Source organism: Halyomorpha halys, unplaced genomic scaffold (genome assembly GCF_000696795.3).
Source record: "Halyomorpha halys isolate HHAL.00 unplaced genomic scaffold, Hhal_1.1 Scaffold755.1, whole genome shotgun sequence".
Classification (NCBI taxonomy): domain Eukaryota; kingdom Metazoa; phylum Arthropoda; class Insecta; order Hemiptera; family Pentatomidae; genus Halyomorpha; species Halyomorpha halys.
This window is the reverse complement of record NW_027108003.1, coordinates 325317-339387: the sequence shown is the minus strand read 5'-3', so window position 1 is coordinate 339387 and position 14071 is coordinate 325317. Positions and strand designations below refer to the sequence as shown.

Below are 14071 nucleotides of genomic sequence, written 5' to 3'. Positions count from 1 at the left end.
GTCTGAAACATTTAAATACCTTTTATCAAAGATATTAATTTTTTTTTTTAAATGCTACTTGAATGGTGATCAAATTCCCTTAAAAAAGTTTTAAAAATCATTAAATTCGGAAAATTATTTACAAAGATACAGCCTATTTAACTTTTACTCAATTAAAAAAAAATGTAAATGTAGGTAGATTCTTTTTGAATTTCATTAATTTTTTATTATAACTTGAAAGCTTTACACCACCGAACATTCTAATTGATCAATCTGAATGATAGTTAATTGCAAACATCCATCCTTACTGGAACAATATTTTTAATGAAACCTGCAACAGTTTTCGTATAACAGTTATATGGAAACCGGTCAGTAAAGTGCACATAAGATAGTTTATCTAACAATTTCTGTTAAATATTATTATATATAGGCAGAATGTCTTAGTAGTCACCTGTGCTAATACCTCCCAGGTCCGGATCCGGCTGTGAAAGATAATTATTTCTTTTTTTACTGTAACCGTGAGTCAACCCTGTAGGTTCAGTAATGATAAACAAACACGAGAAACATCTTCATCCCTGATGAAGATTTTTCATATTTCCTTTTCTTGTTTAATCATTTCTTTGTTAGTTTTTCTCATCTTGTACTTCATATTTTGTTTATTTTCGTACTTACTAGACCAAAGCTCTTTCTATGCTATTAGGCTATAAACAGAGTTATAAAATTTAGTACGTGCGCGATCTGGTATAATGGAAGTTGCAACGGATAATTTCGTTAAGGCTTTTCCAAAAGAATTTGTTTTGGTATGAAATATTTATTTTAGAAAACAGTTAAATAATACTAAGTTAGAATTAATATATAATTAGATCTTCTAAATAATAATTATTTGCATTTGTTTTTATTTTCGTATCCTTATATATTTGTTATAAATATACTAAGTACGGAAGACAAACATAGAAATTAAGTAAGCATTGAGATCTTCTAAATGGATGCAATTACTTTTTTTTTCTATTGGCACACACCTATGTGTTATAATTAAAAATTTTAATAATAATATGTTATGATAATAAATACTTAGCACGCAGGATACTAGAATTGCTGCAAACAGAAATTCATTTAGAATTGTGGCTTTGTTTTGGTGACTACTAAACACAACATACAGAAGTAGAACTCTGCTTAACCACCTCTCCGTATTTTGCGTTAGTAAATACAAAATGGCTTAAATAAATAAACCATTGACAAACAATAAGCTTGGTTAAACAAAGCCTACTGACTTTCTGACAATTATTTCAACCTTCAAGATCGTTTATATACTGAATTAAACCACGTAACAATTCTTCTTAAATTGTTGTAATAATTTAAAATTAATCACACAATAATATACACATCACCTATATATTGCTTTGCTCCTTATTCTAATTTTTACCTAATATAAGAGTTTAATTAATTACTATGCTTTTTTTGTTTTTGTCTTCTAAACACAACACACAATATAATCCAGTTTAACCACTTCTCCGGATAACGTGGCGGAAAACAGAAAATAAATAAATAAAGAGCTGAGAAAAGAATAAGCTTAGTAAAAGAAAACAAAATAACTGTCATCGTGGCTTATATTTAAAACTTCGAGATCGTTTGTACACAAATTAAATCAAGTATCAGTTATTTTCTTTTTTTTAATTTACTTAGTAATTTTATCTTTTATCTAGGAATCATTGAGAGTAATAGGGGAGTAAATGAAACCAAGCATTTGGAGACATTAAACACTTAAGGGGAAGTTTTATAAAGTTTTAAGTAAGAAATAACAGTTTTTTCTATCAAAAATAGTCAGTCTAAAAAATATAAGAGTAGAACTATTTGAAAGCATTTTAAGTTAATGTGCTCAGTAATTAATTATACAATTATTTTTTATTACAATTAATTTTGACAACAGAGTAACTCACACCACTCAACGGTTCCTATAATGTTTTGCGTGGGATTTTAAATTATATATAATATAAGAATAAAATTTATATTTATGATTTTTTTTCATACTGACTCTTCTTAGCCAGCCCCCCGATTAACCTGTGATGTCTCAGTCTCAATCTGACAGGCAGTTCTATTGCATTTGGGATATTTGTTTTTATTGTGTTTTTATTTGTATTAAAACATATATATATATTGATTTTAATAAAAATTTTAAGAAACCATACAAAGAATCTTTAGATAATACACCCTTACTAGAGCTATCTGCAACTTGGAAGTATACAAAGACCTCCTATAGCACACAGTAAGAAACGATATCCTACCTTGCCGGTTTGTCGGGGGCACCGCAGAGCGCGGACGTTACCCTCTCTGCCCCTCGCCTGAGCCCTGTGATCCTGCGGGTGAGTTCAGCGGAAGCCCGCTCTACGACACCCTGAGCACCGCTCATCACTGACTGGTAGCGGCCGGCCAGCGCGGTCCCTAGCGGCACAGTGCCCAACTGTCATCCCCTCCCCTCTCTCTCATCGTATACCTGTATATATACATATATATTGTATCGACATCCAGTGTTTACCTTTCATCTTATCGGCGCAATTCTAACACTCGAGGGGAAATGGTACTGGGCAGATCAAAAGTCTTTAATTAGAAAATGGTCGTGTGTACACGAATGAAATAAAAAAAAAAAAAATTTTCAATCGTTGTGAAGGGAAGTCATGACCAAAATCTTCACGTGGCGAATTCAAATCCAGCCCGGAGGACCAATAATACCTTCATTTATAGTTAAATTAGTGGACTGTTTCGAATAAAGATATTAATTAAAAAACATTCCAGCTAGCACAAATTTTAAATTATTCCCTCTATCCAAGTGTCCACTTAGAATATGTTTAAAATCCAATCAAGATGAGGACGTGATAGCTAAGCACAAGTGATGCTTGATTCAGAACTTAGTTTCGATTCTCGCCTGGGTCAGTTAACATTAATATCGCGAGGTCCCAAAAAATGTATCTGAACATTCCCACTCTCCAGCTGCAGTTATTCCCAATTGAGGAAGAGTATCTTTTTTGTTTTAATAAGACGAAAAATAAAAAATCACCTAAACTTTAACTATCGGAATTTCAGAGCCTTGGTTAGTATTAAAAGTTCAAGCCTACAAACTTTGTGGTGAGCCTAAGGAGATGATTTGTAATTTTTGAAAAGTTATTAGTTTTATTCCATTTTTTTAAAATTAATTATTTTTAATGGAATATACTACACTTAAAGTTAATTTATAGCACAAATTCGGAAATGTGAAAAATAAATTGTGGACACTTAAGATCGACAGTAAGCTAAGTCCACACTATGCAGTTTTCACATGCAAAAAATGCACATCTTACAATGGAATTGACTATAAGCCTTCATTAGATAAAGAAGATTATATAAGGTAAATTAGATGATTCAGGAGAATTGGCTATTTCTATTTTACCCACCTCTTTACAAACACAAATAGTTAAAGTTTTGAAACTTTGTTCCTTCAATAATACATAGTAATTTATTCATTTCAAAATAATGAGAAAATTTTTGAATTATGGATGCAAATAGATCGAACAGAAATGTATTGATATTTTGATATTATTCAAATATTGTGGCAGTCACAAAATCCCACTTGATGTTAACAATTTTTTTAAATACATTTCCAGGATTGGAATAAGCGTACCTCTTTTGACCTTTTCAATTCCTGACTATTTTTCATAATATCATCCATTTCGTTTTTTATTTTCTATATGCTACAACTGTTCAATTTTGTTATTGTTGTCTATAATATAATTGCTAATATAAATAATAAACAAAATGATGGACCCGAGCGCTAAGAAAGAAATATATTTTATGAATTAAACAGCACCTGACACCCTTCCACTAAGTTCGTTATCAAAAGTGCAAACTATAGTCATTAGTACACCTCAACAACAAACTAAAAGTAAATCAACCAAAAATCATACTTGGGCAACCGATTAAACATTATTTTTACTATAAATAAAAGCAACGTATGTTTTTGAAACAAGACTAATTAACGCTAACAATCATATCGCCAACAAAAGTTTGAAACTACGCAACTGTCAACTCTCAACCATTAGAAAATTAAATTTTTAACAAATAGAGATGAGTTTGTTAAAATGTTTTGTACTTATTTTGACACCAGAAGGTAATTCTACACTTCATAAGCAACAAATAAAATCATTTAGGACATTGGTCCAATTCTCAACAAAACGGGAGTAAGTTATTATTTTGTAGATTTTCCAGCAAGTATATATTATATATATATTTTTTTTTTTTGCTGAATAGGAAGCGATCTCTCGAAAACTATTCAACGTAATAAAGCCAAAATTGCCTTAACAATTAAACAACACCAAATAAAGGTAAATATATTTTCAAATTAAGAAGAAGATGGCCAGAGTTAAGGTCAAAAAAGAAAGAAAAATAGTAAACAACTACATTTTGTAGAGGGCATTCAAGTCTTCATCAGGGCTAAAAAGATACAAAAACAACTAAGAACATTTTGACATTGTAAGATAATAAGACACAAAAAGGTAAATTAAGGTAGGGTAAAATTATGTAAAAATAAGTGAAAAGCAAAGAAGAAATAAAATTGTATTAACATAAAATAAACAATGATAAGAATATAAAAATCAACTTGAACAGGTGGGTGGTCCTGATTTGTTTTTTACTCATTTATTATTATTAATTTTATTTTTATTTATCCTTTCTTAACCTTTATTTAATCTCAACTTACTTCTTTATTTTCCGTCTTTTAGTGTGTTAAATTTTGTTTCCTCATATCTGATTTTCTATTTTAGTGTGTTATTGCGTCTCCTGTACATTTTTAAACTTAATAGTTTTGTTTATTTATTCTATCGTTTAATTTGTATATAATTTTATTTTCACTTATTTTACCCTATCTTAATTTACCCTGTTTGTATATTATTATCTTACAATCGCTTTTGTATCTTTTTAGGCCTGAGGAAGCTCTACAAAGTGGGGCGATACACCATAATATATAGTTGTTAACTATTTTTGTATCTTTTTAGACCGCACCCTGACCATCTTCTTCATAGTTTAAAATTATACGGTCAATCATTTATATTTATAAATAAAACTTTGTTGAAATATTGTTTGCCTTAACCAAATCCGACAGGACCAATAGCGAAACGTTTTATTTATTTTTTATGAATCACACTTTAGTTGTGTTTTTATCCGTCCGTTTTAGGGAAAAAGAAGTTTTCTGTTTGGAAGAATATTTTTTAAATTCTTTTCTACAAATCTATATTTAATTTTTCTAAACATAAAATTATGGTAGCTTTCATTAGTTAATAATTATGTTTTACAGTATTAAACATAAATAATAAACACGTGTGTGTATACAAACATATTAAATGGACGGAGTAAGTAGAAGAAATGATGGGATGGCAGACAAGTAATAAAAATAACAGCAGACAGCAATAAATTACTCCGAAATGCCAAACAGCTACATAAATCGGCCCGCTATTCTATACAACTGCGACAACTAAACACATATAATGAATCAAGATAAGTACAAAAATAAATATCAGAAATAAGGAACAATCCGTTCCGAATTAAAATAAGTAACAATTACAGACTAAATTTATAACAGCACTTGACTATCGATCTATAAGTGTAGTAGCTGTGGCATTGAGTGAGTCAAAACCATATCGTTTAGAATCGTTCTGTGTCTAAACAGTTGTTAATGATAACTCTTAATATGATAACTTTCAAATGATAAATATATCTCGTACTTTATTCCCTGGACAGAATAAGATGTTAGCTGTATATAATCTGACCATCACAGAGACCAATATCTGACTGAATAGTGCACGATATATACAGCTAATTTTAATCGTAATAGAATGAATACAAGTTATTAACTGGAGAGGCCGATATGGTCATTTGGTGAATCAAAATCAGTTATTGAGATTCGTAGAAGTAAAAAAGATTAATTTTCTTGGTAATTGATACATTTATTAATCCTTCTGGTAAACGATTTAATATGGTATCATATAATTTGAAGTACGTTTCCTAAATCTGTTATTTGGTGGTTCGATAAGTTTGATCGTAATACAATGGTAGTTCGATAAATTGAATCGTAACATAATGAATACAAGTCATTAACTGGAGAGGCTGATATGGTCATTTGCTAAATCAAAATCAGTAATTGAGATTCGTAGAAGTAAAAAAAGATTAATTTTCTTGGTAATCGATACATTTACTAATCCTTCTGGTAAACGATTAAATATGGTATCATATAATTTGATTACGTTTCCTAAATCTGTTGTTATTCAATTATTTGATAAATTTAGTTCTTTTTTTCTAACATGATAGAATAATATATTTTCTTTTCTAAATAAATGAATAAATGAAATATGGTCCAGGTGCGGTAAAAAAAACAACTCAAATAGTGACAACTATTTTAATGAGCCAACGTTGCAGGGCTTCGTCAAGGCTAAAAAAGATACGAACACTTAATATAAGTAAAAAAGTAAATGGAAAATTACAAGGGTATACAATGTAAAAATAAAAGCTATATAAACAATAAATGAAAACAGAAATAGTAACAGATAAAAAGATGAAATATAAAAGGAAGTACAAACCAAGAGATGAAAAGGGGGATAAGAATAAAATCAAGAATAAATAAATTACTATAACTACTAAAAAAAATTACTATTCATGAATTTTAGTATAATTAAAAAAAAAATTGGCAACGTGGCAACAATTTTGAGAATTTCTGCTTTATTACTGCGGTGAATTTTCGTTTTTAATGTTCGCTGGTTAGATTTTCATGTTTTGATAAATGACTATAAGCACTGGCATAGCATTCGATCCCGTATCTTAATATTGATTCAAATAATGTTTTTTACACCATTATTAAGGCTATGTAAAAGTACGAATTGGAGGTAGTAAATTTTATATGAGCACATAACATCTTAATCTCTTTAAGATATTTACTGTGTCGTTCCCAAGAAAAAGCATTAGCCACAGTAAATATTTACATTTTTCAACAACATTTAATGTTTTACAGGAACATATTGTTTTATTATTATTGTTGGTGAGATAGTCACATTCATGACATTGAAATTCAGGTGATGAGGCGGGTTTATCAATATAAAGTCCGTTTTGTATTTTTTAATAATGAGACATTTTTGATTAGAACAATTTAAAAAATTAATATAGTAATTTTGGGATTTTTCCAAAGCTATGTGGTAGTTTTTATGCTAAGTGGTTAAAAGAGAATCTTCGGCAAAGAAGAATTTACTATCATTTGTAATCACTTTTTGAATGTCGTTTGTATAGATATTAAAACACACGGGACCTAAAACACTACCCAGGGATACACCAGTTTTTATATCAGTTGAACCACTACGACTGATACCTAGTTTAAATTTCGCTATCCTGTTCTCAAAGTAGCTTTTAAAAACGCTTAAAGCTGGATCAGAGAATCCTATTGTTTTCATACTCCTAAGAGGATTTTCATGTATAATCGTATAAAACGCTCAATCAAAAAATGTACTAATTATATACCAGTCACCATCAAATTTATTATTAATTAAATTTAAAAATTCAAGATATAGTTGTCCAGTACCTTAGCCTTATTGAAAACCATACTGTTCTCTATTAATTATTTTGTATTTTTCCAGAAAAATCTTTAAATCATTGGTTTTTATATTCATGTTTTTTTTTATATATATAATTCTATTTACCAATAATATAATTGAGATAGGTCTATAATTGTCTTTTTATGACCTTTTTAATAATTATTTTGCATATTCTTGATTCAATTATGGAATTTATTAATTGCGTTAAAAAACTCGTTAAGAAGTTTAAGTGAATAATCAAGTCACAGGTTCTCCTACACCAACAAATCCGGCAGATTTTTTTTTTTCGTTATGAGATAATTTTTTTTACATGATCTGTTTCATAAGATATACCGAAGGAGAGTTGATTAGGAGCCATTTGAGGAATAAAATGAGGTAATAATTTCTTGTCACATTTGGGTGAAAAGTTCAACAAAATGGTATTACTATTTTTCCTTTCACTTTATCTATATGTGAAATAAACCGATCGAGAAAAATTTGTACTTTATTTTATCAACAGGTGGTGTAATACGCCCTCTTTATTATAAAATATAATTGGATTAATCTATCTGAGACTTATCATTTTGGCTAGAGGCCTTTGAAATCTCTCCTCCTTTATAAAGCGCGCTCCTCAGGGTGAAACTCTTTTACGGCCAACTTTTCACTCCCTCTTAATTACGAGTTTCCTTTAATTTTAAGTCTTTTAGAGAAAATAGTGGGAAATTTCGTCGGAGGGTTTGCTGAGATTTTTCTTTGGTTCGAAAATCAGAATGATCCTTAATTTAAATAATCTAACTTTTACATAACGATTGATTAATTAAGATATCTCGTACTCAGGGTAAAAGACACTATGTCAAATTTACCAAACTTTAGAGGAGAGCAGTAGTAAAAGTGTTTTCCACCAAATATATGCTAATGAGTATGCTATAATAACTATGCCAGCCCTTTATGGGACAGAACTTCTTTTATTCGATTTTTTTCGAGTCATGAAACATTAGTAACAGTAAAAAATCTGCTGGGAGGTATGTACCTACTACTAGACTAATTTGTCCCACTGCTCTCTGGACGTCAAAAAAAAAAGTTCTCGGTCCCTAGACATATCTCTCTCTCTATTTAACTACCACTGTTAGGAATAAATTTATTATATCTATACCTACGGTTAAAGTAAAAACAGTTCTGTACCATAGATCAGTATTTACCTAACTTTGAATATACATGTACATCTTACATGATTTTCGTGAAATTGAAGTTACTCAGAAAACATATATATAAATATATGGTATCAATAATAAGGCATTGTGCTACCAGATCCCAAGGATCCAGATTTGAATCTGGCTGTGACAGATAAATATTTTCTGCTTCACTGTTTTCATAATCAACCCTGTGGGTTCGGAGCCTCCGAGGTCTACTCAGCCACATTAAGTGGGTAAAAATCTGGAGGTCGAGCGTGATTCTGACCAAATCACTTCCTTACACAACCATTGGTGTAGTAACAGTACTTCCTTGCAAAGTATAGCACTCCTGATCCTTCATGGGTTGTAGCTCTACAGATTTTTTTTTAATATATATTCTAATAAAAATCAAATTACATTTACATTTCCTTTTATAGTATATAAGAAAAATACCATACATAAAGAACTTTCTTTATGATAAAAGTATATGTTAATAAGATTGGACCGGATTGGTATGAAATTGTTTATCCGTTATGCCAGATGAGCATGATTTGGCTCCCTATTCGTTAATTTTAATCTGAGAAGCGGTTCCACATCTAGAAGCCTGTTCCTCATTCCAGACTCAATGACTATAAATAAATATTGTACAAGCAATTTCACGCAGATACGAAGTTGGAAAAACTAATATATTCTTCAGTACATTTCTGTTAAAAGTGGATAAACATCATTGCAACTGATGTAGTCAAAACCTGGTGCAGTATGGACCCCACCACGTTTCCAGTACCTCACCACTTTGGGAAACACTGCCTAAGAGATCAGTTTGAATAGATATTTTCCTTGGAATAAAAGTATATTTATTTATTTTATAACATCGTGTTTAAAAATTGGTCAGAATTGGACTAGCTGATGGACAACTTCTAGGCAAAGTTGGGAAAAAAGTAATTGAAATTACAATAACTTTCCTCTTACTGATATTAATTTGAAACTAGAATATGAAATATTAAAACTAAGATTTCCATTCTTGACAATCCTTTGAGGCGCCTACAAAGAAGATGGCCACGAGATCTTCTAATATACAAACGTAATTAGAGTGCTACCAGCGGGTAGTTTCTCTACACGCCTGTATCACTCCATTATAAACTTACATCAAATTTACTGAATAAATTATTACCTACAGTTGTAAATTTCATTAAAGATATTAAAAACAAAATATGATTAGTAATTTCAGCTACTTGATGAACCACTGTGATTACAATAATGATATGAAATAACAATTACAAGTGAAACCAAAGTAATCGCAATTACATTCGATTGTAATTAGTAATCACAATTATATTTGACTGTATGAGGAGAAGATGGTTGGGGTGCAGACACTAAATAAGTTGAAAAAAATTATTTAATAGTCCCAACGTTTCGGCCAGAATTTCCAGCCTTCATCAGGGCTAAGAACAAAGAACAAGATAACAACCAATCAATAAAAAAAAAGAATAAATACATAGAATGTTCAAAGTAAATAATTGTACAGGATGGAAATCAATAAAAATAAAGAAATGAAAGTAATGGAAAAATAAGTACCAAAGGTGACTTATGAAAGTAAATAGTGACAACATGTCTGAAAACTTCGGGAAATGCATATTTTAGAAATACTTAAAATTACGTCGATACCGGAATATACTTTACTCAAGTATTTTCTAATAAATATACTTACTTATTTTTTCTTGAATAAAAAAAACATCTGCTTTTAGAAAATTCATAAATACCATGTTTAATACTTTTCTTTTTTTTTTTCAATACTTTTTCCCAGTAAATTCATTGACTGAAATATCAGCACTTGAAGTTGAAGGGTCTTTCGACGAGGGCAAGGGAATAGGTGCCTCCTGAAATATCCACGACTGGGAACTAATTTTCCTTTTAATAGCTTCATTTCTCTGAAGTTTCCCTGAGAAATCATAATTATAATTAGAAATCGTTGAAGGCTCAATAGCTTTTTTTTTCTTCCATAGAACCTATTTTATTTAAGAACTTGCCGTGTGGTTCAGTTATGTTTGATTTTGATTATACGAGTACATTAATTTCCAATTAATTCTAATTAACTGGGTAGAATTTTAAAATAAATATGCAAACGCTATTAAATTACGTAATGTATACATTTCCAGAAGGAAAAACAGTTGGAACCGTGGGGATTCTAACCTTTAGAGCGTACAACATTATCATGAAAGACCTGAGTAAAGATTTCCAAAAATGTTCCATACAGTGGACATTTTCACTGATGACTTCAGCAATCAACAAAATGGCTTTAGAGATTGGATTTATCATAAGACATCTCGCAGTTCTGTCTGAATTCTGTTTCTAATTTTTGACAGTTGGCATCACCGAATTCAATATTGTAATACGGTATGGTGTACAGTTACGCCTTACCGAAGGTGAAATGTTATGCTGGACTGAGGCAGGCGCAACAGTTATACAATACCGCAAAACTGACAATCCACCAGTGAACAGAAAAACTGGACAGATCGTCTAAACAACACTATATCTGGATATTATACATACTGTTATATTATTATTGTGTTATATAATACAATACAACTGTGAATATATATATACATATTGATAACTTTTTGTTGAATGTTATAGATATACGAGTATATATATTTAGATTTTGTGGTTCTTGGGGATCAGTCGTTAATACAACTATATTTAGGCGATGTTTCGCAACTTTAATGTTTGCTTAGTCATGCTCTACAATGAAAAAGAAAGTTTAAAAAAAAAAAATTCAAATTACTTGAAAAAATTATTTGTTCAAAAAAACTGTATTTTGCATTGTAGGGCATGACTATGTAAACAATAAAGTTGCAAAACGTCGCCTAAATGAATTATTATTGACTGATCCTCAAACCCACAAAAATATATATACTTATATATAATGTAACTAAAATGGAATAAAAAATCCAGCGACTGACCTGAAGAGCGGATCGACAGACGCCATCCGGTGAAAGAACTCGGAGAGTACTGGCTGTCATCGAGCGGTGGTTTGCATGCCGCGGTGGCCATGCACTGAGTGCCCGAATACATTTGCTGTTTATATAGCCCTCGTGTTCTCCTTCTGCACGCATCGCTCTTGTTGTCAGGCGACAATCTCTGTGCGGGACATTACCACCTGGGAGTGTAAGTACCTCCGTCGTAATTACGGTCTTGGGGTGTTTAACTGCTTTGACCCATTTTGTCTAAGGTCATCTGGAGATGAGACAGTGTTAATATAAAATAATATTATAGTGGGGCCGTCCGAAGATCACGTGGTCTTAGCAATCTGAGAACTGCGGGCGGCGCCAATCCGAGTCCAGCCAGGGGCGTTAAATTTTGTCATTTAGTGGCGGTTCTACAAAATGAAAAACTTGACTCCCGTACCATGGTTAGAATAGGTTATAGACCTGTAGATAGCCCACTCGTATGTCAGAAATGACCAGGAAGAGGGTAATTAAATAAAAAAAAAAAAAAAACAACCATGAGTTAATATAAAATAGATTAATAACATTGATTTCAATTTATCCATACCAAGAAAATAATCTGTATTGAAGCCGATCAAGTAATAAAAAAGGATTTTGATAGCTTTTTTTTACATGATGTTATAAATGGAATAATAATAAATCTGTACTGAAAAGCATGAAGGATTGAAGTCCAAACAATGGCAATATTGAGTTAAGTAAATAAATAGTCAGACTCAGAAAAAAATTCTCTATCGATTGCTATAAAGAATTATAGTCGTAGAAGCCGTATATTATGATAATATCCTGATTAAAACTGTTTTGAACGGCTAGGTTTATTTACAGAATGTTTTAAACTTTATTTTTCGTCTCCTGAATAATCAAGAATATGGACTTAAATCCTTTATAGTTACCAAAATAGATTTAATAAGGAGTATTGCGTTCACGAAAATTTCGAATACCAGTTTTGTGTCTGTATGTATGTTAACAGTCTAACACAAAAACGAAATAACATATGTCAGACAGTTCTGATCATTGTAATCAGCAGTAATACGTAATGGCTAAATATAAAAGAATTTGACGAATCACTGACTAAAGGAGGAAAAAGGGAAAAATAGAGACAGGAGTTCGGGTCGCAAAAAGCCGAAAATAAGATAAAATATATAGACAAAAATAATGCTTCTTAATAAAAGTGAAAAGTAAAATATCGACATTCCTAGACCTAACAAAACAAATAATTTCCCTCTTATGGTAAAAAAAGACGACGAAGGGAGAAACTGTGATTCTTGGTGCATCTTGCAACTTTATTTTGAAAAGTTTGTATTTTTTTCTTTTTCGTAAAGGATGCCGTACTTCACAGCCGTACATCAGCAGTGGCCTGAGAATAGTTTTAAAAATAAGAACAGTTGTTTCTGGTTTTAATTTGGAATTTCTCTTTAGGATATGATATAGCATTACTAACGTTGCATAGGTTTGAGTTGGTTTAATTTTAAAAAGGTGGTTCCAGGTAAGGCGGTGATCGAGAAGAATTCCCAGGTATCTTACTGTATCAACGTATTTATTAATAAATATTAAATAAAACGAATGATCACATTCATTTTTTTTTATATAAAAATATTAATTTTAATCAAATTTTTGTTTTATAACAAAAATGTTGTGTTTAATATCTGAAAACGAAGCAATGCCTTCATTTCATCCAATATTAATCGGATAGATCAAACAAAAATAATTTTGTTAATATGCTATGATAGTAGAGTGACAAAATTAAGCTGGTCATTTTTCATGAAGGGATTTAAGGATATTTATCATGAAATCTCCTTTTTATTCAGCATATTTGGCAGAGCGTTGCGTTGTTAAAAGTTTCAAAGAGAAAATTGGATTTCCTCTGAAAGGAAAGGCTTTGAAAATGGCTTCTTCTATAGGATTGAATTCGGTTCAAAAAGGGGGTTTGGAGAAGATCGTGCCAGCGATATAATGGCGGCACAATCCATCATTTTATAGAAAGTATAACTTTTTTTTATTTTCATTGATAATTATTTTATTACTAACATAAACTTCAAATGATCCACTTTTTCTCTCAACTATTTATGTTAAAATATCTACAACGTTTCGGCTCTTAGGCCATTCTCAAGCAGACACAACCTATAAAATTAATATTTTTCTTTTAAAAAAAAAAATTAATCATTTTAGAAGAAAAATATTAGAATAAATGTACATTTCAGAAAATATAAATTATACAGTATACTTTAAATTCAGATTCTAAAGGACTAAACAACCATTATTCTGCAATTTTAAGTAAGATAAATATGTAATTATTAATAAAATATTAGTTATAGGATAAAATGTTCAAATTCTTGTA

At 30.5% G+C, this 14071-nt stretch overlaps 1 protein-coding gene across 2 annotated transcripts in view; it reads right to left on the bottom strand.

The window, feature by feature from the left end:
- LOC106685918 (F-box/LRR-repeat protein 16) overlaps nucleotides 1-14071 on the bottom strand; it is a 356715-nt gene that overhangs the window by 314877 nt on the left and 27767 nt on the right. The window contains exon 1 of one of the 2 annotated variants that reach the window (XM_014428921.2): nucleotides 2262-2429. The exons of the other annotated variant lie outside the window; for it this stretch is intronic. Within the exon in view, the coding sequence (XP_014284407.1) occupies nucleotides 2262-2386 (125 nt within the window). The 5' untranslated portion in view covers nucleotides 2387-2429. Of the gene's footprint in view, nucleotides 1-2261; nucleotides 2430-14071 lie in introns of those variants that run through there. 2 annotated transcript variants of the gene reach the window in all.